This window comes from Gorilla gorilla, chromosome 6, assembly GCF_029281585.2.
Source record: "Gorilla gorilla gorilla isolate KB3781 chromosome 6, NHGRI_mGorGor1-v2.1_pri, whole genome shotgun sequence".
Taxonomy (NCBI): Eukaryota; Metazoa; Chordata; class Mammalia; order Primates; family Hominidae; genus Gorilla; species Gorilla gorilla.
This window is the reverse complement of record NC_073230.2, coordinates 72,901,428-72,927,165: the sequence shown is the minus strand read 5'-3', so window position 1 is coordinate 72,927,165 and position 25,738 is coordinate 72,901,428. Positions and strand designations below refer to the sequence as shown.

The window sequence follows — 25,738 nt, the reverse complement described above, 5'->3', positions numbered from 1 at the left end:
TACAAATGTGAACCACCGCGCCTGGCCTTGTCTAACGATTTTTTGAACAAAATAGAGAAAATATGGCATGCTTAAACATTTTAAAGAACTAATAAAACATCAACCAAGGAAAGTACAAAAAATATCTAAAACCATCATAATAACTAAAAAGCTTAACACCAAAATGAAGTGATTTAAAATCATTGAAATATAAAATGTGAATCAACTACAAAGCAACAAGAGATTTTTAACCCATATTTGGCATCTTCATAGAATTCACAAATCAATGGATATTATGTTCAAAGTTCTGAGTTAAAATATCTGTCAATTTTGAATTGCATCCCTAGTTAAAAATTTTTTAAGATCAAAGATAAAATGTAAAATAATTCATATAAGTAATATAAACTAAGTTTACTTCAGTTATTTACTTGTTTAATAAACTTATTAATTACATTAGTCATTGCATAAATAAAATGCTGCTTCCTATTGTGAAACATATAATTTGTGAAGCATATAATGTTCAAAATTTTGTCTCTAAAACAGGTAACATTTTGAATGAAGAGAACAAAAATTTAATGATTGGTATAAAAATAAATTTCAGGAAAATGAAAGGTTTCTATGATGACATAATTAACATAATAGAAAGGACAGAAATCTCAATATTTGTTTTTACACATTTTGGAGGGAAAGTAACCCTGAGATATTAAAGTGCAGAAAATAATATTAATTATATTCTTGAGTTTTCAAACCCCTCTTTCCTTGGTACTTACAGAACATCCAGCACAGGCCCAGGATTCCCTGGGTGTTTCTGCCAAGGAGACTATCCAGCGGAAATAAAGTGGAAAGCCATGTGCACAAAGATGGATGGATGCCCACCTCTAAGAGATCAGTGGGTGCAGGTTGCAGAGGGAGTTGGGTGAGTGCAGTTTGTAGAGGGAGTTGTGTGGGTGCAGGTGGCAGAGGGAGTTGGCCCTTCTTGGAGGTCCAGGGAGGGGCTACAGGCACCATCCTTGAAGTGGGTCCTGGAACTCCACTGAGCCCTCCTGCCTACAGGGGCCTTAGAGGGTCCTGGGGGAGGCCAGCCTGGGTGCCCTGTCCTGTCCGTGGCCCCTGAGTCCTACCTCACCCGCTAGCTTTTTTTTTTTCTTACAGAGGGATCAGGGTGGCAACCCCAATGCAGCCTTGCTAGAGGAAGGATATCAAAAGTGTCAGGGTGATGGGAATAGCATTAAATCTATGAATTACTTTGGGCAGTGTGGTCATTTTCACGATATTGATTCTTCTTATCCATAAGCATGGAATATTTTTTCCATTTGTTTGTGTCCTCTCTTATTTCCTTGAGCAGTGGTTTGTAGTTCTCCCCGAAGAGGTCCTTCATGTCCCTTGTGAATTGTATTCCTAGGTGTTTTATTCTCTTTGTAGCAATTGTAAATGGGATTTCATTCATTATTTGGACCTCTGCTTGTCTATTATTGGTGTGTAGGAATGCTTGTGATTTTTGCACATTGATTTCATATCCTGAGACTTTGTTGAAGTTGGTTATCAGCCCAAGGAGTTTTTGGGCTGAGACAATGGGGTTTTCTAAATATACAATCTTGTCGCCCGCAAACAGACAATTTGACTTCCTCTCTTCTTATTCGAATACCCTTTATTTCTTTCTCTTCCCTCATTGCCCTGGCCAGAACTTCCAATACTGTGTTGAATAGGAGTGGTGAAAGAGGGCTTCCTTGTCTTGTGCCAGTTTTCAAAGGGAATGCTTCCAGCTTTTTTGCCCATTCAGTATGACATTGGCTATGCCTTTGTCATAAATAGCTCTCATTATTTTGAAGTATTGTTCCCTCAATACCTAGTTTATTCGGGGTTTTTAGCATGAAGGGGTGTTGAATTTTATTGAAGGCCTTTTCTGCATTTATTGAGATAATCATGTGGTTTTTGTGGTTGGTTCTGTTAATGTGATGGATTACATTTATTGATTTGCATATGTTAAACCAGCCTTGCATCTCAGGAATGAAGCTGACTTGATCGTGGTGGATAAGCTTTTTAATGTGCCACTGGATTTGGTCTGCCAGTATTTTATTGAGGATTTTTGCATCAAAGTTCATCAGGGATATTGGCCTGAAATTTTCTTTGTTTGTTGTGTCTCTGCCAGGTTTTGGAATCAGGATGACACTGGCTTGATAAAATGAGTTAGGGAGGAGTCCTTCTTTTTCTGTTGTTTGGAATAGTTTCAGAAGGAATGGTACTAGCTCCTCTTTGTACCTCTGGTAGAATTCAACTCTGAATTGGTCTGGTCCTGCCTGGGCTTTTTTTTTTTTTTTTGGTTGGTAGGCTATTAATTACTCCCTCAATTTCAGAACTTGTTATTAGTCTATTTAGAGATTCAACTTCTTCCTGGTTTAGTCTCGGGAGGATGTATGTGTCCAGGAATTTATCCATTTCTTCTAGATTTTCTAGCTTATTTTCATAAAAATATTTATAGTATTCTCTGATGGTAGTTCATATTTCTGTGGGATCAGTGTCGATATCCCATTTATCACTTTTTATTGTGTCTCTTTGATTCTTCTCTCTTTTCCTTTTTATTAGACTAGCTAGTGCTCTACCTATTTTGTTAATCTTTTCAAAAAACCAGCTCCTGGATTCATTGATTTTTTTAAGGCTTTTTTCATGTCTCTATCTCCTTTAGTTCTGCTCTGATCTTAGTTATTTCTTATCTTTTGCTAGCTTTTGAATTTGTTTGCTCTTGCTTCTCTAATGCTTCTAATTGTGATATTAGGGTATTGATTTTAGATCTTTCCTGCTTTCTGATGTGAGCATTTAGTGCTATAAATTTCCCTCTTATCACTGCTTTAGCTAGGTCCTAGAGATTTTGGCACATTGTGTCTTTGTTCTCTTTGGTTTCAAAGAACTTCTTTATCTCTGCCTTAATTTTTTTTATTTACCCAGTAGTCATTCAGGAGCAGATTGTTCAGTTTCCATGTAGTTTTGTAGTTTTGAGTGAGTTTCTTAATCCTGAGTTCTAATTTGATTGCACTGTGGTCTGAGAGACTGTTTGTTATGATTTCATTCTTTTTGCATTTGCTGAGGAATGTTTTACTTCCAAATTATGTGGTCAATTTTAGAATAAGTGCTATGTGGTGCTGAGAAATATGTATATTCTGTTGATTTGGGGTGGGGAGTTATATAGATGTCTATTTGGTCTGCTTGGTCCACAGCTGAGTTCAAGTCTTGAATATCCTTGTTAGTTTTCTGTCTCATTGCTCTGTCTAATATTGACAGTGGGGTGTTAAAGTCTCCTACTATTATTGTGTGGGAGTCTAATTCTCTCTGTAGGTCTCTAAGAACTTGTTTTATGAATCTGGGTGCTCCTGTATTGGGTGCATATATATTTAGGATAGTTAGTTCTTCTTGTTGCGTTGATCCCTTTACCACCACATAATGCCCTTCTTTGTCTTTTTTGGTCTTTGTTGGTTTAAAGTCTGTTTTATCAGAGACTAGGATTGCAACCCCTGCTTTTTTGTGTGTGTTCCATTTGGTTGGTAAATATTCTTCCATCCCTTTATTTTGAGCCTATGTGTGTCTTTGGATATAAAATGGGTCTCCTGAATACAGCACAGTGATGAGTCTTGACTCTTTGTCCAATTTGCCAGTCCATGTCTTTTAACTGGGGGCATTTAACCCATTTACATTTAAAGTTAATATTGTTATGCGTGAATTTGATCCTGGCATCATGATGCTAGCTGGTTATTTCACACATTAGTTGATGCAGTTCCTCATAGTGTCGCTGGTCTTTATATTTTGGTGTGTTTTTGCAGTGGCTGGTACCAGTTTTTTCCTTTCCATATTTAGTGCTTCCTTCAGAAGCTCTCGTAAGGCAGGCCTGGTGGTGACAAAATCCCTCAGCATTTGCTTGTCTGGGAAGGATTTTATTTCTTCTTCACTAATTAAGCTTAGTTAGGCTGGATATGAAATTCTGGGTTGAAAATTATTTTCTTTAAGAATGTTGAATATCGGCCCCCACTCTCTTCTGGCTTGTAGGGTTTCTGCAGAGAGATCCACTGTTAGTCTGACAGGCTTCTCTTTGCAGGTAATCTGACCTTTCTCTCTGGCTGCCCTTAACTTTTTTTCCTTCGTTTCAACCTTGGATAATCTGATGATTATGTGTCTTGGGGTTGCTCTTCTCGAGGAGTATCTTGGTGGTGTTCTCTGTATTTCCTGAATTTGAATGTTGGCCTGTCTTGCTAGGTTGGGGAAGTTCTCCTGCATAACATCCTGAAGTGTGTTTTCCAACTTGGTTCCATTCTCCCCATCAATGTCAGGTACACCAATCAATTATACGTTTGGTCTTTTCACATAGTCCTGTATTTCTTGAAGGCTTTGTTCCTTTTCATTCTTTTTTCTCTAATCTTGTCTCCCTACCTTATTTCAGTAAGTTGATCTTCAATCTCTGATATCCTTTCTTCCACTTGATCAATTTGGCTATTGATACTTGTGTATGCTTCACAAAGTTTTCATGCTGTGTTTTTCAGCTCCATCTGGTCATTTATGTTATTCTCTAAGCTGGTGACTCTATAATAACTGTTGGTTATTACAGCAGTTCCTGTAGCCTCTTATCAAGGTTCCTAGCTTCCTTGCATTGGGTTAGAACATAGTCTTTTAGCTCAGAAGAGTTTTGTTATTACCCAACTTCTGAAGCCTACTTCTGTCAATTCATCAAACTCATTCTCCTTTCAGTTTTGTGACCTTGCTGGAGAGGAGTTGTGACCATTTAGAGGAGAAGAGGCATCCTGGTTTTTGGAATTTTCAGTATTGTTACACTGCTTTTTCCTCATTTTGTGGATTTAGTTACCTTTGATCTTTGAGGCTGATGACCTTTGGCTTGGGTTTTTGCGTGGGGGTCCTTTTTGTTGATTTTGATGTTGTTGCTTTCTGTTTGTGAGTTTTTCTTCTAACAGTCAGGCCCCTCTTCTGCAGGTCTGCTGCAGTTTGCTGGAGGTCCACTCCAGACCCTGTTTGCCTGAGTGTCACCAGCAGAGGCTGCAGAACAGCAAAGATTGCTGCCTGCTCCTTCTTCTGGAAGCTTCGTCCCAGAGGGGGCACTGGCCTGATGCCAGCTGGGGCTCTCCTCTATGAGGTGTCTGTTGACTCCTGCTGGGAGGTCTCTCCCAGTCAGGAGGCATGGGGATCCGGGACCCACTTGAGGAGGCAGTCTAAGAGCTCGAGCGCTGTGCTGGGAGAATCCTCCTTTTCAGGATCTGCTGCTCTCTTCAGAGCCAGCAAGCAGAAATGTTTAAGTCCACTGAGGCTGTGCCCACAGCTGCCCCTTCCCCCAAGTGCTCTGTCCCAGGGAGATGGGAGTTTTATCTATAACCCCCTGACTGGGGCTGCTGCCTTTCTTTCAGAGATTCCCTGCCCAGTGAGGAGGAATCTAGAATGGCAGTCTGGCCACAACCGCTTTGCTGCACTCTGTTGAGTTCTGCTCAGTCCAAACTTTCCAGCCTCTTTAGCACTGTCAGAGAAAAACTGACTACTGAAGCCCCAGTAATGGTGGACACCCCTTCCCTCACCAAGCTCAATCATCCCAGGTTGACTTCAGACTGCTGTGCTGGCAGTGAAAATTTCGAGCCGGTGGTTCTTAGCTTGGTGGCCTCCATGGGAGTGGGACCCACTTATCGAGACCACTTGGTGCCCTGGATTCAGTCCTCTTTCCAGGGGAGTGAACAGTTCTGTCTCGCTGGGGTTCCAGGTGCTACTGGAGTATGAAGAAAAAATTCCTGCAGCTATCTCGGTGTCTGCCCAAACAGCTGCCCAGTTTTGTGCTTGAAACCCAGGCCCCTGTTTGTATAGGCACACAAGGGAATCTCCTGCTCTGTGGATTGCAAAAACTGTGGGAAAAGCATAGTATCTGGACCGGATAGCACAGTGTCTCACCACTTCCCTTGGCTGGAGGAGGGAGTTCCCTGGCTCCTTGCACTTCCCGGGTGAGGTGATGCCCCAGCCTGCCTCTGCTCGCCCTCCGTGGGCTGCATCCACTGCCGAACCAGTCCTAATGAGATGAACTGGATACCTCAGTTGGAAATGCAGAAATCACCTGCTTTCTGCATTGGTCTTGCTGGGAGCTGCAGACTGGAGCTGTTCCAAGCAACCCCACTTTCTCTCTTTTTGCTCCTCAAAGTCACTAAGGTCTTAAGAGCTAACACTGAAGATCAACTTTGCATTTGTATACATGTTTTATTACAGAAAATTTAAAACATATACAAAATAAAACAGTATAATACAACTGTTACCCAGGCTCAACAACCTGTGCCAAGTTTGTTTTATCCATACTTCAACGCATTTTCTTCCCAGACTTTATTATTATTTTTTTCTGAAATAAGATGTGTGCTAATTGAAGGTAAAATCTTGGCTGAGCACAATGGCTTAAGCCTGTGTAATTCCATCCTTTTGGAATGACAAGACAGGAGGCTCGCTTGAGCGTTAGAGTTTAAGAGCAGCCTGGGCAACATAGTGAGACCACATGGCTACTAAAAATACAAAAAAAAAAAAAAATGAGGCATGATGGTGCATGCCTGTATTCCTAGCTACTTGGGATGCTGACATAGCAGGATCCCTTGAGTCTGGCAGGGTGAGGCTTTAGTGAGATGTGATTGGGCAGCTACACACAAGCCTGGGTGACAGTGAGACTGTCTCAAAAAAAAAAAAAAAAAAAGAAAGGTTTACTCTTAACTGTACCTTTTTAAACATCAGTACACATATATAAACAATTTTTCTTTTAAGAATAGAAGTACCCAAGTTAATAATCATTAACGTGAACCCATTTGTTACTCAGACTTTATCTTTTAATTAGTTTTTTTTTTTAAATAAGATGTGAGCTCATTGAAAGGACCAATCTTGGCCAGGCATAGTGGCTTGCATTTGTAATTCCATCCCTTTGGGAAGCCAGAGCTCACAAGTTTGAGACCAGCCTGAGCAACATAACAAGACCTCACTGGGGCAACATAGTGAGACATCATCTCTACAAACATTTTTTAAAAATTAGTTGGGCATGATGGTGCACACTTGTAGTCCCAGCTATTTGGGATGCTGACATGGGAGGATCGCTTGAGCCTGGGAGGTCAAGGCTGCAGTGAGCTGTGATTGCACCACTACACTCCACCCTGAGTGACAGATTGAGACGCTGAGAAAAAAAGGTACAATCTTAACTGTACCTGTTTGACACATCAATACATCCATATAAACAATCCCTTTCGTAAAAATAAAAGTACCCCACTTAACAATATTGATATGCATGGGAATTACCTATACATTTTTTATTTCTTTTAGTTTGGATTTTTATTGAAAGGAAACACCTAGAAACATTACGTAAAATCTAGATTTTGAAAAAAATAGACCTGAACTTGGTTTGAGAATTTCAAAATAGACATGAGTTTTGTCTGAGAATTTGTCTTTCTAACAACGTACAGATCTTACAGCACATGGTAGATACAAGGACTCTTTTATCTAAAATAAATAAAATTTGACGAATAAACATTTTAAAATTTGACCTGTGGCTGAAGGATGAATCAAAACACCTGTGCAATGGGTTATCTGTAGAAGTATATTTTAATGACAAACTATTAATAACCAAAAAAGTTATAATAATTTATTAACATGAGCAAAATTCCTATTATTGTATCTATGAAAATGCTTTCTTAGAGTAAAATATTCTCTTATCTTGCAAGGGCACTGGTTAATAACAGCAAAGATTTGGAAGTCAATGTCTCATAAAGTAAGTAGCAGACCCCTTTCACACCCATAGCTGGCCTTCAGAGTTATCGAAAAAATGGTCATTTACACAAGAGCAGATAATTTTCTTAGGTTCTATTAAGTTTATATGTTAATGTTGTTACAAAATTTAACTCAGTTTTCTTATAAGATTATCTGACAAAATTTTATATAATATCACAATATATTATGTAATATCATGTAATATAATAAAATTTTGTCAGATACGGTGTCATATATATAATTTGTTATTTCATAAAACATACAAAAAAACAAAATTTTATGTTATGATATCACAATGTATTATACCATATATTATATATGATTATATATCATGTATTATATTATGATATCACAATGTATTATGATATATATCATATGTATAATACATGATATTATATCACAATATATTATGACATCATTATATATTATGTCTGACATATATTATATCACAATATATTATATTATATTATATTATGTTGCATTATATATTATATTATATAGTCCAGCTAATTGACATGGCCCAGCAGACTGCCCAGGGCATGAACTACCTCCATGCCAAGAATATCATCCAAGGCGATCTCAAGTCTAATAACATTTTTCAACACAAAGATGAGTGACTCTCGTCTGACCACAGTGAAGACAGAGTGAAGCAGGGCCCAGCCCTTGGAGAAGCCTTCAGGTTCTGTTTTATGGATCACAGCTGACCTGAACTCCTTCAGCTTCCAGTCGGACGTCTATGCCAGTGTGGCTGTGCTCTAAAATCTCACGACTGGCTCACTGCCTTACAGCCACATTGGCAGCTGTGACCAGATTATCTTTATGGTGGGCTGTGACTCTTCATCCCTGGACCTCAGAAAAATCTCCAGCAACTGCCCGAAGCCATGTGGTACCTGCTGTCTGACTGCCTCATGTTCCAGCAAAAGGAGTGGCTCCTTTTGCCCCAGACTCTGAACACAATTTTTCTGCTGCAAGGGTCGCTCCCCAAGATGGAGGGGAATACCTCTAAATCGTCCTTTTATCAAACCCAAGCTGATGAGTTTCCTTCCTGACTACTCAACACAGGCTGTCTTGAGCCTGACCTTACTCCCAGCCACTAGGGAGCCAATCTTAGCCCGCCATGCCAAGGAGCCCTGCCCACCAACGAATCAATGTTTTATCTCTGTCCTGAAGTTGCATCAGGATCTCATATCCCCCACCCTGTTAGATGAGGGGGTCCCGATATGCTTTCCCAGTTCCTCTAAAATTGGAAAACTCTTAAAGATTGAGCGCCTGCCCCCCTCCATCATTTTATTTTTTGGCTTAGAAGATACCTCTAAATTGGGGGAACTCCTTCATCTCTCACGGCTAAAATTTGTAGCAAGGATTTCACTCAGAACCTCTATGGGATTTGTGCCTGATGTGACTTCCACTGGACTTTGGGGTTCTCAACACATCATGTATTTTGGGGGTTCCCTTTTTGTCCTCTCCTCCATTCAAGGACTACTGTCTTACTTCATTAAAATACAGAGAATTTTGCTGAAAAAAAATAAAGTGTTTCAAATAAAACCTTCCCAACCTTTGCCTCTGGGGAAAACATAATTTTATTAAATTATTTATGTATGTATTTGACCTCTGCTCTAAAAAGAGACACTACTCACTTCACACAAGGCTGTTAGTTATTTAAAAACATCCTTGAAAAGATTGTCCAAATGGAAACTTATATAAGATGTAAAACAAATTAACCAACAGATCTATAAAAATTGGCTCCCAACAGAGTACAACATACACTTAAAAATACAGAAATATTGGTACAACCATTACAGAAACATTGTGAAGCTTTCTCAAATAATTAAAATAGAATTGCCATATTATCCAGCAATTTCACTTCCAGATATATAACCAAAGAAAATAAAATTAGTATCTAAATGAGACATCTGCCCTTCTGTATTCATGGCAGAATTATTTACAATGACAGAGACATGCAAACAATCTAGGTATCCATTAATAGATGAATGGATAAAGAAATTACGGAATATTTATATAATGGAATATTATTCAGCCATAAAAAAGAGAATTCTGCCATTTGCTACAATACGAATGAACCCAGAGGACATTAGGTTAAATGAAATAAGCTAGACACAGAATGACAAATACTGTTTGATTTCACTCATATATGAAGCCAAAAAAGTCAAAGTCATAGAAACAGAGAGTCCACAGTGGTTGCTAGGGGGTGGTGGGTGGCAGAAATGAAGACACAGTGATCAAAACTTTTAGATATAAAATAAACAAGTTCCGGTGATTTAGTGCACAGCATGGATGTTCACGAATGTTGTCTTAGGCTATCCCTATTTCTGTAATAAAATACTTTAGAACAGGTAATTTATATAGAGTCTAAACTTACTTCTCACAGTTACAGAGGCTGAGAAGTCCAAGACCAGGGCACTAGCAGATACACATAATAGTACCTGCTAATTACATTAATTTGATAATTACACCATATATATGTATGTAGGTAGGTATTGGAGCTTCACATTTTAACCCTCTATTCATTTTATGAAAACGTTACTCCTGTACAACTTTATTCTGTCTTTCCCTCCTAGTTTGGGTGCTAATGTTTAAATCTACATATGTTACAAACACAACAGTTTGTAGTTATCTGCTTACATAATTTATTTTTTTAAATAAGCTGAAATAAGAAAAAAGAGCACTTGAGTATTTACAGGTTTGTTTTGTTAAACTTCTTATTATTCATTATGTTATTTTAATCCTTCACTTTTTCTGATGTATTTTTTTAAATCTTTGTAGATACAAGTTATTATCTGGAAAGATTTTCTTAGCCCAATATATCTTTTCTTGAACCCACTTTCTCTGTGCTGTAATTGGCAAATAAATTAAATTTCTTTATGTTATAGCACTGAAGATCCCATTACAAAGAATATTACACAGTTGCTTTTGACAATCAGATAATATGAGAAAAAATATTTCTTATATTGCCTTAAATATTTGTTACATTTACTAGTCCTCTTTGTCTTTTGGGGGCATTAAAATTATCTGGGATTACTTGCATTCAGCCTGAAAACTTATTTTTATTCTTTCTCAAATGATCTGTCTGCTATCAAAAAATTGCCTCAGCTTTTATTTACCTGAAATGTCTTTATTTTTTATTTATTTTTAATTGATAGTTTTTCTGAGGATAAAATTTTTAGTGGACATTTTTTCATCTTTGAGCATTGAAATATGTATATATTCTTAGAAGTTGAAAAGCTTTTAAGAAGAAAAAAAGTTTTGATCTGAGAATGTTCAGTGATTTGAGGAATTCAGAAGGGAAGGAAATGCTTTCTGATGAGTGAGCCACAAGTACTCTAGGAGTATAGATAATGTGCACCCTACATGGGTGTGATTGTGGATGTATGGAAGTTTCAGATACGTATAACTTATTTGTTGTAAGATAAAATGCTTAGGCTACAATTTTAAAGAATTTATATGAGATAGTCCAGGTTAATCAGGATAAATGGGTAAAATTAAAATGATAATATTGGTAATAATTTTGACCGTGCAATAAATAATACTGATGATAGGATATCTATTGCTTTTTCAGATATATAAAATATGATTCCTCTTCACCATTAAGACGACCATAGTCCACTTATGACACTATTAAAAATTGCCCTTTTTTTCCAAGCTGGTATTGGACTCACAGCCAACACCTTCCTCCTTTTCTTCTGTATCTGCACACTCCCTCTGGACTGCAGGCCTAAGCCCACTGACCTCATCACCTGTCACCTGGCCCTTGTCCACTTAGTGATGCTCCTCACTGTGAGCTTCTTGGCATCTCTGGACCTCTTTGAGTCACAGTATTTTCAGAATGACTTCAAGTGTAAGGTATTCTTCTACATGAGTAGAGGGATGAGGGCTCTCCATCTGCACCACCTGCCTCCGGAGTGTGCTCCAGGCTGTCACCATTACCCCCGGCACCTCCTGGTTGGCAAGAATTAAACAGAAATTCACACATTGCATCTTTCACTTCTTGGGGTTCTCAGTTTCTTTCTCAGTAGTAACCTGCCCTCCTCCACTGTGGCCTCTTCTAATGTGACCGATAGCAATGTGCTAAGTATCAGTAAATACTGTTCACTTTCTTACATAAGCTACATCATCAGGAGTCTGTCTTTCATGCTGCCACTAGTTGCAGATGTCTTCTTTGTAGCAGTCATGTTGCTCTCAAGGGCATACATGGTAATTCTTTTGTCCAGTCATCAGAGACAACCCCAGTACCTTCCCAGCACCAACCTGTCTGCAAAAGCCTCCCCAGAGAAAAGGGCCACCTAGACCATTCCGATGCTGGTGGGTTGCTTTGTGGTCATGTATTGGGTGGGCCTCATCATCTCATCCTCCTCAACCCTGTTATGGGCTTATGACTCATTCATCATGGGTGTCCAGATGCTTATGGGCAATTTCTATCTGTTAGCCCTTTTATGCTAATTAGTTCTGATAATAGAATAATCAAAATTTTGCATAATGTGTTATATAAATATCATAGATGATAATACAGTATGAAAATAATTATCTGAAAAACAGATTTGGACATCAAATAATTCAAGAAGCAGGTGATTTTATATATTATTTTATTACACTTTTATTTCATCTAAATACTTTTGAAAACTATGCTGCCAAGAACTTGGTGGTTTCTTTAAAGTCCACCGTCATAGTCCCCTGTGTCCACAAGTTTCTTATATTTAATTTTGATCCCTTAAGTTTTATATAAGACAACTTTTCTATCTTCTTGAAGTGTACACTTAAGATGCTCCTGTTGGTAGATAAAATTTCTCTTTGTGTGTGTGTGTGTGTGTGTGTGTGTGTGTGTTTTACTTCTGAAGGTTATTTAGTTTACCCTTATTTATTAAATATATGCTAGCTATGTATTCAGTTATAGGTTGAACAATAATTTTTCAGCACTCTTAATATTTCCTTCTCAGTTTTCTGGCTCTGCCTGGGCTGTGGAGATTTCACTCTCACATGTGTAGAGTCTCTCTCTCTCTCATGGCTTTGACGTTTCTTCATTCTCTTTGGTGTTATGCAGTTTGACTTATTGTGTTGGATATCTTTCTTTATTGCTTTTTCTTTTTTTAATTTGGTGACGGAATCTTACTCTGTCACCCAGGCTGGAGTCTTGGCTCACTGCAACCTCCGCCTCCCGGGTTCAAGCGATTCTCCTGCCTCAACCTCCGGAGTAGCTGGGATCACAGGCAGCTGACACCATGCCCGGCTAAGTTTTTTGTATTTTTTTTGTATTTTTAGTAGAGACGGGGTTTCACCTTGTTGGCCAGGTTGGTCTTGAACTCCTGACCTCAAGTGACCCGCCCTCCTTGGCCTCGCAAAGTGCTGTGATTACAGATGTGAGCCACTACACCCAGCCTCTTTATTGCTTGCTTTCAGGCACAGTGTCTCTTTTAGGCACATGTCTGGTTTTCACTTTTAGAAATTTGTAAATAATTATTTATTAGTATGACTTATTATTTGTATGAATTCAAGTGAAATAATTGTGCTTTATTCTTTGTCATTCTATTCTTCACATATGTATAATTACATTCATATTACTATTATTTTGTTTCTCTTTCTTTTATTTGGTTCTATTCGTTCTGCTCAAAATTTCAGTTCATTAATCCAGTTCACTAATTCTCTCATCAACTTAGTCTAATTTTATAATTAACTCACATATCGTATATTAAATTTCTTTATGTTTAAATTATTCCATTTCTATTTGACTCTTTTCCAAATTTCCTCATTCAGTTTATAGTTTCCTGCTCTTTCAAAAATTATTTGGATATCATCTTTTCCTCATTTGTTTTTACCTAAACATTTAAAATATTTAAATTTAATATTTTATACTAATATTTACAAATATAACTATATTTATAATACTTTTTAAATTTAAAATATTATAACTATATTTCCAGTATGCAAAGTTTATGTGATATCAAATTTCTTCCAACCGGGCCAGGCACAGTGGCTCATGCCTGTATTGGGAGGGAGAGGCAACCCGATCACTTGAGGCCAGGAGTTCCAGACCAGCCTGGTGAACATGGTGAAACCCCATCTCTACTAAAAACACAAAAATTAGCCGGGCATGGTGAGGCATGCCTGTAACCCCAGCTACTCGGGAGGCTGAGGCAGGAGAATCACTTGAACCCGGGAGGCGGAGGTTGCATTGAGCCTAGATCGGGCCACTGCACTCCAGCCTGTATAACAGAGCAAGACTCTGTCTCAAAAAGAAAAATCTTCTAACCCTTTTTCCTCGTAGCTTATTTTCTTCTGTACTTCATACTTTTTATTTATTTTTTATTTTTTACAATAGGATCCGGTTTATTCTGCCTTGGCAGGGTGATCCTGAGAGTGGTGGGTGTCACCCTCTCCTGGGCAGAGGGAGGGGCCGTGGGCCAGTCAAGCCAATGGTAGGAGAAGCGCTGGTGAGGGGCGGAATTTGGGGTTCAGGGGTGTAACCCCAAGAATGCAGTGAAACCAGGCCGAGGCCCAGAGGCAGCTGTGGTAGGCCAGGGCAGGGTGGAAGGCAGTGAACTGGGCCCGGGCCGGGATGACAGGGCCAAGGACTCAGGCCACACTGGCACCCCGGGAGGCGGGGCGCAGTGTCGCATGACGTAGAAAATGAATCACAGGCCCAGGGCTCACAATAAGCACATGGACAAGTGGGCACAGACTCACAGGCCAGATGGACCTCCAGCCACGGCCGGGCCAGACTTGTGGACACAGGCGCAGTGTCACATACAGACCACGGGGAGACATGGCACTAGGGGACAAACGGACGTGACACCACAATGCACAGGGCAGGCCACAGAGCTCGAGGGACGTGGGCAGGGGCCTTTTGGCATTTCTGCGCTGGAATCATGTGAGACAAGGGTGGTGGCCGCTCTGGAGGTGCCTGGGGGGTTCCCTCATGACCCCTCTGGGCTTAGTCCATCCTCCACACTGTTGTGCAGCTTCTCCACCTCCTGGTAGAGGATAAATACTGTTACCCTTATCCCTGGTCACATCCAGGGAGACGCGGTCCAGCGGCCCAGGCGGGGGACAGTGCCGTTCTAGAGGTCCTTGAGCCCCTCCTTCCTCAGGATCTGCAGCCATAGGCCGGTGTGTTCCGCATTTGTGCTACTCCAGGCCCCGCATCCGGGTCTCGATCCCATCCAGAGGAGCGTTTCCCAAGACACTGGCTGCGCCCACAATGGCTCCGAAGACCCCAGCGACCAGCGGGTCCATGGGCTTGCTGGGGTTGTCCCCTCGGTACCAGCTGTGCAGGGAGGTCAGGAGGAGAAGCAGACGGCCTGGTTCCAGCCCTGCTTCAGCGTGGGTGCCATGAGGCCCCGGTGAGTCCCCTTGTTCTCGCACAATCTCTCTAACCTGGTGGGAGACTCCTCTGCACTGGAGGTCTGGGAAGGTCTGGCCATGGATGAACTTCACCTTGATGGTGTCCATGGAACATACGACCACCATGGCCTCGGCCACGCCAGCGCCCTGGCCGCACCGCAGCCAGCGCTGCTGTCAGGCCGTCCCTGGGCATCCCGCGTCTGGCTGCTGTGGAACTGGAACATTCAGAACCCAACGCCGCCCTGGAGACAAGAGCCGCAGAGCAGGGAGCCGAGGCCGCGGTGCCGGCCCGGGACGCCATGACCGCGACAGTGCGCACGCGGGATCCATGCGCGGTGCCCGGCTGGTGCCAGCGCTCGTCCGGCTGCAGCTACGACCTCCCGCGCTCCGTGGGGAGCGGACGCCCATTTCAATGCCGCCGGCCAGGCCGCCTGCTAGTGTCGCCTTCCCCGGAGCCTCCGCTGGGCCTTCCCCGACGCGGCGCGGCGTGGCCACGGCGGGCGGGAGGCGGGCGCCCGCTGTGATCTGAAGTCCCAGCCTCCTAAACTCCGCACTGGGACCTTCATTTGGTTTTAACACAAATGAAGATCTCACTAAAGATAAAAAGGGATGTCTTGGCTTCTAATTTTTGTTAAAAGCAATAGCATATGTTGTATAGGATAGTGCATTGGGGTAAATCTTTTTTTTATTATTTTTATTTTTTCATCAGCCCACTGACATTGAAAGGGGATAGTTTTTAGGTTATTGACGAGCAGTTTTCTCTCAGATAACTGCCTTAGTATAGGGGTTTGTGGTCATGTTGATGAGAGGGTAGGCTGGGGTTAAAAGTCGTTATGGCAGTAACAACCTTCTGAGGACCAGGAAATTCAAATCCCTCTCATGATACTTTGCTAATATCTCCCGAGTTTGCTGTGCCTTCCCTTTGTGCCTCTTCCCACACGTGGTTTCTTGCACTTGGCCCAGCTATATTCCACTGTTTTGACTCCATGCTTCTTAGCCTGGTGGCAGTGGTGAGGGAGTGAGGAGATCTCTAATGTTCTGAGGAAGCCTCAGACTTAGCACTGTGAACTGGGGTGTGGGGTTACTGACCGTTGAAGAGTTTCCTGCCCATCGTGTACATGCAATGCCAGGACAAGAGCACATTCCTGTCCCTCCTTGTCCATGGTAGGGGAAACGTGCTCCTTCTCCATGCTCTTAACTCCCAGTTGAAGTGGGCCTTGAACAGTGCCCTGTAAATTAATGGTTTCTTTTCTTTATGGGAGATGCATCTGTGCAGAAATGCGGGTGTTGGCCTTGTTCCTTCACCCTCAGTTCCATGAGCTTTTCCCCAGTGCCCTTTGGCTCAGGTTTGGATGCTCTTTCTCTGCAGATTAGGCCTCATGTTATATAGGAGAGATGTGAGGGCTGTGTCTCCAGAGTTGCAGTAGTGGATGGGATAGTGGTCCCTCCCCATCAGCACTGTGGGGTAAGCATCCTCAGGATTCTACCCCATCTTCCCTGACAGGCCTTGTAGGGTTCCTAGAAAAATTATACACAACGGTATAAACCCTATGTCTGTAGACTCCAGGGTTTCTCATTCTCCTCACCCACCCACACACAGCCACCAGGAACTAGTTCAAAAGTTCTGGCTTAATTTTACCAGTTTACATGGTCTTCAGGGTACACATAAAAGCCTGGAGCCTGTGTGACCTGCAGGCTTTCTGCATCCCCTGATGTTGGGTTTGTAGTCTGCCCTGTGACCTCAGTTCTTTAAAGGGCTCAGGAGAAACCATCCATTCATTTGAAGCTTCTCCAGCATTTTCGTTTGTTTGTTTAAGTGAAGGAGCAACTCTTTGTCAGGCCTCTGTATCTACAAACTTAACTCAGAAACTAATATTTTTAAATATATTTCTTTTCTATCATACTTTTAGTGCTCCTCTACCTATGCTAATTGTTCTTCAGTATTTTTTATATTTTTATGTCTTTATCTATTTTAAAATCAGGTTTAATTCCTTCTTAATCGAATTAATAACTTTTCATTTATTTCCCTATGTAACTTTCTTTTCAGACGTTTAAAGTATTGCTGTGTGTTTCAAGTGGAGGAGGTCATATTACAACTGACATTTGTCCTTGACTACTGGACATATCACACCAGCCCTGATTGCAGTTATACTTGAAGCCAGATCTACCCTTAACGTATATTCATTTTACTATTCAATAAATATTAACTTATCATGAATGGTATATATTGTTACAGTTGTAGGTTTATGGACCTGAATAGACAATAAAATAAATAAAACCCAAATTACATGGCTTCAGGGGGGTATAACTTTTTATTAAGTTTTTAGTTAAAACATTTTTGCCTTTCTGTGATTTGCAACTTTGAGTGATTGCCTTGAAAAAGGAACCAGAGTTGAAACTGAAGTAGTAGGTGTTGGTGAGATTTTGATGGCTAAGAGCATCGGGCTCATTTTGTAACTGAAGGGGAAATTGGGGCAGGTCACCAGTTCCATCTGACCACAATGCATTTGGAATAATCACCATGGCAACCCATGACTTGTATTTTAGGGGAGAAGAATTGGAAATAAAATGACCAAGCATAAAGCTGACCCAGTCTACATGGATCTTTGTCTTTAAAACATATCTGCAATACTCATGTAGGCAGTGTATAAATAACTTGTCAGAAATATCGTTTATGCCAAGGTTCTTCTTGAATTTTCAGGATTTTGCTTCTCCAGTAGTGAGTGTGTTACTGAGCAAAAGGGGCTTTCTATCCAAAACACTAGAACCCAAAACTGTGGCACTGGGTTTTTCTTTTTAAGAAAAAAAAAAAGCTGCTCCTTATTATAATTTTTGTTTATATTATAATTATGTAAGTATAATTTTAATTTTATTATAAATTTGTTTTATTATAATTTTTATTTCGGTATCATTTACAGTCCAAGTGGTTTTTGGTTACGTGGATGAATTATATAGCAGTGAATTCTGAGATTTTAGTGCACCTGTCACCTGAGTAGTTTATATTGTACCAAACAGGTAGTTTTTTCATCCCTCATCCACCTCCCACTCTCTGCTTCTGAGTCTCCAAAGTCCATTACATCACTCTGTATGCCTTTGCATACGCATAGCTTAACTCCCACTTATAAGTGAAAAATAATAGTATTTTATTTTCCATTCTTGAGTTATTTCACTTAAAATAATGGCCTCATATCCCTTGCCCTGAAATTAACAGCCAGCAGGGGTGTCCTCAGTATCAAAACAAGTCGACCACACAAAGCCGTCAAGGACTCCAGGAACCCAGGTCCATGGGGTGCAGCCCTGCAAGGTGGAAAAGCTGACCAAGTCTTCCTTCCAGCCAAATCTGGAAGAAAGGCCCCTTGCCTGGAGCAGTGTTCCTGGTACCCAGGCCTCTGTGGGCATCCCTCAGCACAAAGACCCTCTCCAAGGGGCATGGGCCGGCCCTTCCAGGACCACCAGCCCAGCTCCAGAAGCCCATGGGTCATCCCCACCCTCACCTGACTGAGCTGTCCCTGAGGCTAAGGCCCAGCAGCATGAAGAGACTTCCACAGAAACCAGGGCAATAGGCTGCTCTCTGGCGGCACTGGGGGCTCAGGGTCTGGCTAGCCTGTCCCTGGCTCAAGTCACATGCCTGGAAATTAGGGTTTTCTCCTCTGCTCTTAGCATCTCCTGGGTAAACCAATAATTACCCTCCTTCATGTCTCAAAATTCACATCCATGTAAAAGGCTCTGGTGAGGGTGACATTTCCAGGAAGCCACAGCCCATGTCAACCCCCTGCAAAGCTGTGACCTTGTCCGCGGGCAGGTCAGGCGGCGGAGTTCTCCCAAAAGCCGGTGAACTGGCGCTCTGGCTGGAGAGCGCGGAGGGCGGCAGCACAATGGACAGCGTCTGGGACCTCAGGCCAGTTCCACAGCAGCCTAGGAAAGCAGGCGGCTCTCCTGTGCTGGAGGAGGCGTGATGCTCTGGAGGGAAACCGAGCTGAGCAGCGAGAGGTGGGGTGAGGCTGAGACCCGCCCGATTTAGGCAAAGACGAGGTGCACTTCGCAGCGTCACACTCTTCTCACTGCCCAGCCCCGACTTGCCCCTTAAGTCCCTCTCTGGACTCACTCCCCTTAGCCAAGGATGGCACAGAATCAGTGGCCAGCATAGGTTTGGAAGCAGAGAGGTCCACACGGCTTGCGCCTCCCTCCGGGACGGCTCACCACCCCGCAGCCCGGCGCTTGCTGGGACTGTAGGCCGGTAGCCCTGCGACCAACAGCCGAAAGCGGTTAAGAAACTACTCCTCCCAGAATGCCTGGCGAGGCGCGCACCACGCGGCCCCTTCCTCCAGGCATTCGCACCACCCCCCACTCCCGTTGCATGCTGGGATTGTAGTTGATCGCCTGCGATCAACGGCCGGAAGCGGCTAAAACTACTCCTGCCTGCATACCCCGCAGGAGCAAACCGCGCCATGTCTCCCTCCAGGGATCCGCACCGCTCACAATCCTGTTTAGTGCTGGGATTGTAGTCCTGCGAGCCTACGACTAATAGCTGGGTGCGGATAAGAGACTACAGCTCCCCCCATTCCCAGCAAAGGTCCCTCCTCCACCGAGCTCCTCCAGGCTTCCAGTGCAGTTCCGCCGTGCGGAGGGAAGCTTGGCTGTTCACAAACCTCTCCTGCCCGCGAGGAGACAGCTTGGCCAGGGCGGCTGATCTCACCTTGTCATTGTGACACGGTGTCTCCCCAACGTGCTGGCTTCATGACTTGTGCCCAGAGTTTGATTTTCCACAGACCAGGTAGAGGCCAAGAGCCTCTCACAGACTCTGCAGCAGGGTTGCTATGGTAACGCTTGCCCCCCCGCCCCCCCAGCAGCCGGCTCGACACCGCCCTTTCCCTCTGAAGGACCACTCGTTTTAGCCACGTCCTCTTATTGTCCCTCCCCTGGCCACACCCCTTCAGACATGCGTAGTGCTCCCCGTGGTCCAGCGCGGGAAGCTCCCTCGTGAGTGTCCGAAACTATTAGCTCACTCACTGCCTCATGTGAAGGTACCCAGTCTCTGGTAACCTGGCACTTCCCTTTTGAAAACCACCTTTTTCTCTCTCTCTGGGCTGCCACGAATCCCCCTGTACTCCCCAGATGCACCTGTTGGCCCCCGGGCTGGCTGCATGGCCCACACCCGGGTCAGGCCTCGCACAGGGGCGCACCTGCCACTATAATAACGATGAGAAAATGTCCCAGGGGAAAGGCCTGACCCTGCTGCATCCAGTCAGGAAACTGCCACGGGGAAGGGACCACCTAAACCACTTTGCGAGCCACATCCACCACTTCTTTGTCCCCCACCCAGGCTGGTTCCCAGGCCTTGGGGTCCTAGTGTAGACCTCCCGGCCATAACTAACACAGGTGCAGGACCAGAGAGCGCCTTGGTTCCTCCCAACACATGAGGAAGTTTGTGTGGTGAGGTTTGGACAGTGTCTTTGTTTTTGCTCTGAATAGGGTGCCCTGGAAAAATCTTTACCTCTTATTAAATACTCCCTTTGGAACCACTTTTAAGACTTTGCCAATGGAACTTAACAGTGATCATTTATTGAATCCATTTTTCTATTCGCTTTTTTAGATTAACTCTTAAGTACTCCACAACTACACGCTTTTGAAACTGGCGTTGGCATAGCGTTAGTTCTGTGCAGGGCGGACGCAGCAGGACAGAATCTCCCTGGGCATCTTTTCGGAGCATCAATTTTACTGCAAAATTTTGAAAAAACAAATTTAATTGATTTCCAAGGTAAGAAATTAAACCTTGAAAAATAGACTAAAGAGTCATCTGCACCTGACATATCAGACTTTCTGCAGGAAGAAAACTCTAAGGAGAGCACATTGTCCATTATTATAAATAGTGAAAATGAGAAATCATAGCAAGTCCCTTGAAAACCCTGCCCTGCCAGTTTTCTAATAGGGCCTTGGTATGGTTTTATGTGTATTTTCTTTTGAAGTGTGCTCATCTTTTGAATATACAAATTTGAGGTTTTGACCAAATTTTGCAAGTTTTCAGCTATGAGTTGTTTATTTGCTCTTGTATCATATTTAATTTTTCTGTCTCTCCCTCTCCTTCTCGGACTCAGTCATTCCACAGGTCTCTAAGGAGCTTTTCATTTTCTTCAAACTTGTTTCACTCTTCAGATTGGATGATGATGATTTCTATTGCTGTCTTCTGTTTCTACTCTGTTTATAAACTCAAAGGTCTTTTTAATTTTTCATTTCATTATCTCTGTATCCCATTCTTTTTATAATTTTCATTTCTCTGTAATGGAGTCTCGCCGTGTCACCCAGGCTGGAGTGCAGTGGCCGATCTCAGCTCACTGCGCCCTCCTCCTCCCGGGTTCAAGTGATTCTCCTGCCTCAGCCTCCCAAGTAGCTGGGACTACAGGCACACGCTGCCACACTCAGATAATTTTTGTATTTCTAGTAGAGATGGGGTTTCACCATGTTGGCCAGGATGGTCTCAATCTACTGACCTCACGATCCACCCACCTCGGCCTCCCAAAGTGCTGGGATTACAGGTATGAGCCACCGCCCCCCAGCGTTTCTGGTGTTTTATCAGAGGAGCAAAACCTGAGGTAATTCAGATTCTGCTCTTTGTTATCTTCTAGGAGTTTTGTGAGTTTTCCTCCTATATAGGTCTATGATCCATTCTTAGTAATTTCTGTGAAAGTTGTCAGGTCTGGGTTTAGGGTTTTTTTTTTCTTCTTTTCTCTTGTACGTGGATGTCCAGTTGTTCCAGTACTGTTTGTTGAAAAAGTATTGTTTCTCAATTGAATTGCCTTTGCTTTTTCCTCAAAGATAAGCTGACTATATTTCATGGGTCAATTTATGAGCTTTATCTTCTGTTTGATTGATCTGTTTCTCTATTATTTTTTACCAGTACCGTGTTGTTTTGATTACTGTAGCTTTATAGTAGTGCTTACAGTTGGGTAGTGTCATTCCTATAACTGTTCTTTTAAAATATTTTCTTGGTTATTCTGAGTCTTTTACCTTTCCGTATAAACTTTAGAATCAGTTTGTCAATATCCACAAACTAGCTTTGTGGAATTTTGATTGGGATTGCACTGAATATGTAGATCTAGTTGGGAAGTACTGACGTTTTAACAACGTTGAATCCTTCTTTACTTGAATGTGGATTATCTCTCCATTTATTTAGATCTTCTTTGATGTTTTCACAGTTTTGTAGTTTTCTTCATATGGTTTCTATATTTATTTTCTTATATTTGTACCTAAAGAATTTCATTGTTATTGGTGCTAGCATAAATGTCACTGAATTTTTAAATTTCAAATTCTAATTACATTACTGATATACAGGACAGTAATTGACATTTGTATATTAATCTTATATTGTGCAAAGTTGCTATAATTGCTCATTAAAATTGGTTATTCTAAGATTTTGTTTTGTGATCTTTTTGTATTTCTCCATAGGTAATTATATCATCTGTGTAAAAAGACTGTTTTATTTCTTCCTTCCCAGTCTATGTACCTTTTCTATTCTTGTCTTATTGCATTACCTAGGGCTTATAGTATAATATCATATAGGAATGGTGAGAGGAGACATCTTTGCCTTGCTCCTGATCTTAGCAGGAAGGAATCTAGTGTTTCTACATTCAGTATGAGGTTAGATGCAGGTTTTTTTTTTTTTTCTTGAGATGTCGTCTCGCTCTGTCACCAGGCTAGAGTGCAGTGGTGTGACCTCAGCTCGTTGCAACCTCCGCCTCCCGGGTTCAAGCAATTCCTTGCCTCAGCCTCCCAAGTAGCTGGGACAACAGGCACGCACCACCATGCCCGGCTACTTTTTTGTATTTTAGTAGAGACGGGGTTTCACCATGTTGGCCGGGATGGTCTCAATCTCCTGACCTCATGATGCACCCACCTCAGCCTCCCAAAGTGCTGGGATTACAGGCGTGAGGCACTGGTGCCCGGCCAGGTGTAGGTTTTTTAAATAGACATTATTTATGAAATTGAGGAAGTTTTCCTCTATTTCTAGTCTGCGGAGAGTTTTTCTCATGAATGGGTTTTGGATATTGTCAAATGATTTTTCTGAATGTATTGATGAAATCTTATCTTTTTAAAACTTAATATGATGAACTAATTTTTTTTAAAGACAGAGTCTTGCTATGTTGCCCAGGCTTAGTTTGAACTCCTGGCCTCAAGTGATCCTCCCTCCTTGGCTTCCTACTGCATTAGGATTACAGGTATAAGCCACCACACTTAGCCTAATTTATTTTCAAATGTTGAACCAGCCTGGCATGCCTGTAATAAATCTCACTGGGTTGCAGTATATAATTATTTTTTACATTTTTGGACTTGATTTCTTAATATTTTGGTGAGGATTTTTGCATCTTTCTTCATGTGAGATATTGTCCTACATTTTTTTCTTGTAACGTCTCTGTCTGAATTTGGCATTATGGTAATCCTGGCCCCACTGAATAGTTTGAAAGTGTTCACTCTGCTTCTGTTTTCTGGAGGAGATTGTAGAGGGTTGGAATAATTTCTCTTAAATATTTGCATAAATATACTAGTTACCTCATCTGGGTCTGGTACGTTCTATTTGGTAAGGTTACTTATCATTGACCCAATTTCTTTAATAGATGTAGTACTATTCAAATTGTCTGTTTCTTATTGTGTGAGTTCGGGTAGGTTGTTTCTTTCAAAGAATTTGTCTATTACATTTGGGTTACCAAATTTGTGGGCAAAGAGTGGTTTATAATGTTTCTTTATTATTCTTTAATTCTTCATGGGATCAGTAATGATAGATCCTCTTTCATTTCTGAAATTAGGACTGTGTCTTCTGTCTTTTTCAACCAAAACTAAAAAGGAACGTTTTAAAAAGTGAAAGCTATTTTTGATAAACTATCTAATTTCCCATGATCTGCAACTGTGGGTACATAGGAAGTACATGGAAACAGATGTTTGGCAGAGCTTGCCAACAAATTCTTTTCTGCATCAAGAAGGCATGCCTCTCAGCATGACACTCTTAAGAGGCAGAAATGTGACAAAAGAAGGATGTGATCTGCTCCTGGTGAAGAGCCACCTGACTCTCCCTCAGCTGCACATAGTGGCCTTAACGTGCATCTTGCTAGAAGGGGCATGCAAGCCAGGGGCTGCCAGCCAAGCCATACAGGCCAAGGACAGTTTCAAGTCTGCCTTTTTATTTCATCGAACTGTTGTTCTAGTAAGCAGCTAGAGTTTTATGAACACTGTAAACTCTTTATCATATTTCTTTGCTATTTCTGGAGGATTTGTTCTAGGAGTCCTCTTGGATACCAAAATGCATGGATGCACAAGTTCTTTACATATAATGGCATAGTATTTACATATAACCTATGCATATTCTCCTGCATGCTTTAAATCTTCTCTAGATTACTTTTAATACCTAAATTGTTGTTATGCTGTGTTGTTTAGGGAATAGTGAAAAGAAAAATAAAATTCTGTAAATGTTCAGTACAGAAACCTTATTAAAGTATTTTTGATTCACATTTGTTGAATCCAGGAATGCAGAAATAAGGAGGGACAGCTCTACCTATGTTTGGAGTCCATGAATGTGTCATCTTGCTGTGTTTGTAAATAGAAATTTATTTCACAAAATGACTCAACTGCTTCTTCACTAACATGTTCAAAAACTTGCAAGAAGCAGCCAGGCATGGTGGCTCACACCTGTAATCCCAGCACTTTGGGAGACCCAGGCAGGAAGATCACCTGAGGTTGGGAGTTCGAGACTAGCCTGACCAACATGGAGAAGAATTGTGTCTACTAAAAATACAAAATTAGCCAGGCACGGTGGCGCATGCCTGTAGTCTCAGCTACCTGGGAGGCTGAGGCAGGAGAATTGCTTGAACCCAAGAGGTGGAGGTTGTGGTGAGCCGAGATCGCACCATTGCACTCCAGCCTGGGCAACAAGAGCAAAATTCCGTCTCAAAAAAAAAAAAGAGAGAGAGAGAGAGAGAAAAGAAAAGAAAAACACTTGCAAGAAGCAAAATAAGAATTGAGAAAGGGGAAAGATGATGACTGAGAGTTGGAAGGTTGCACATTTTCACAGAAAAGTAGAATGGAATTGTAACAAGCACTCTGATAGGAAATCATAGTTTATGTCTCACAACTGTCCCTAAAAAAATACAATGGTTGGCAGAAAAGACAAGAAATGAGATAGACTATAAATTAACTGGAGAAGAGAAAAAATAATTCCCAGAAGTAAATTGTCAACGAGTTTGAAAGCAGGTAAAATGTAGGTGCATTATCCCTACTCTTTCTGAATAATTTTACAACCTTGTGCAACAGGAGCTTCTGTCACTGCAGAACCAGGGTCACCTGTGGAAAGTCCTTGCTGAAGCCATCTCCCTGTCTGCCTGTCCCTCAGGCCCAGGAGTCATGAGTCCTTTCTCCAATAAGTCATTCAGTTGGCTGGCAGCAAACCCTGGTAAGATTCTTCAAGGCAGCTACTTTTTATCTTAGATTTTAACAGAAACTCATGAAGAAAAGTCTTAAGACCTAAACTCCCAAGTCCCTTACTGTATCATTTTGAGTATTAGGAAATCAGTCAGAGGGCTTTTCAGCATCTCTGAAATCACAATGCAAAAATAGCCCCAGCTTCATAAGGCCGATTCTTGGTATCTCTGTTCCGCAA

The 25,738-nt window shown here is 41.8% G+C and overlaps 1 protein-coding gene, 1 long non-coding RNA gene and 1 pseudogene across 2 annotated transcripts; 1 reads left to right on the top strand and 2 right to left on the bottom strand.

Annotated features, from left to right (window-relative positions):
• Positions 1-11,526: 11,526 nt before the first annotated feature.
• LOC129523892 (vomeronasal type-1 receptor 94-like) lies at positions 11,527-12,263 on the top strand (annotated as a pseudogene).
• A 3,500-nt stretch (positions 12,264-15,763) lies between these two features.
• LOC129523647 (uncharacterized) lies at positions 15,764-19,923 on the bottom strand. The gene is made up of 2 exons (XR_008667207.1): positions 19,793-19,923; positions 15,764-16,614 (listed from the first exon to the last, which is right to left on the bottom strand). It is a non-coding gene; the product is annotated as an uncharacterized lncRNA (long non-coding RNA).
• LOC101124000 (uncharacterized) lies at positions 17,918-19,822 on the bottom strand. Its single transcript, XM_019030784.3, has 2 exons — positions 18,783-19,822; positions 17,918-18,393 (listed from the first exon to the last, which is right to left on the bottom strand). Exon 1 carries the CDS (start codon positions 19,544-19,546, stop codon positions 18,803-18,805), a length of 744 nt encoding a protein of 247 aa, XP_018886329.2. The 5' UTR covers positions 19,547-19,822; the 3' UTR covers positions 17,918-18,393; positions 18,783-18,802.
• Positions 19,924-25,738: the final 5,815 nt, after the last annotated feature.

Coding starts and splice junctions, on each gene's coding strand:
- LOC101124000 (XM_019030784.3), bottom strand. CDS start 19,546: ATGGCGCGGTTTGCTCCTGCGGGGTATGCAGGCAGGAGTAGTTTTAGC.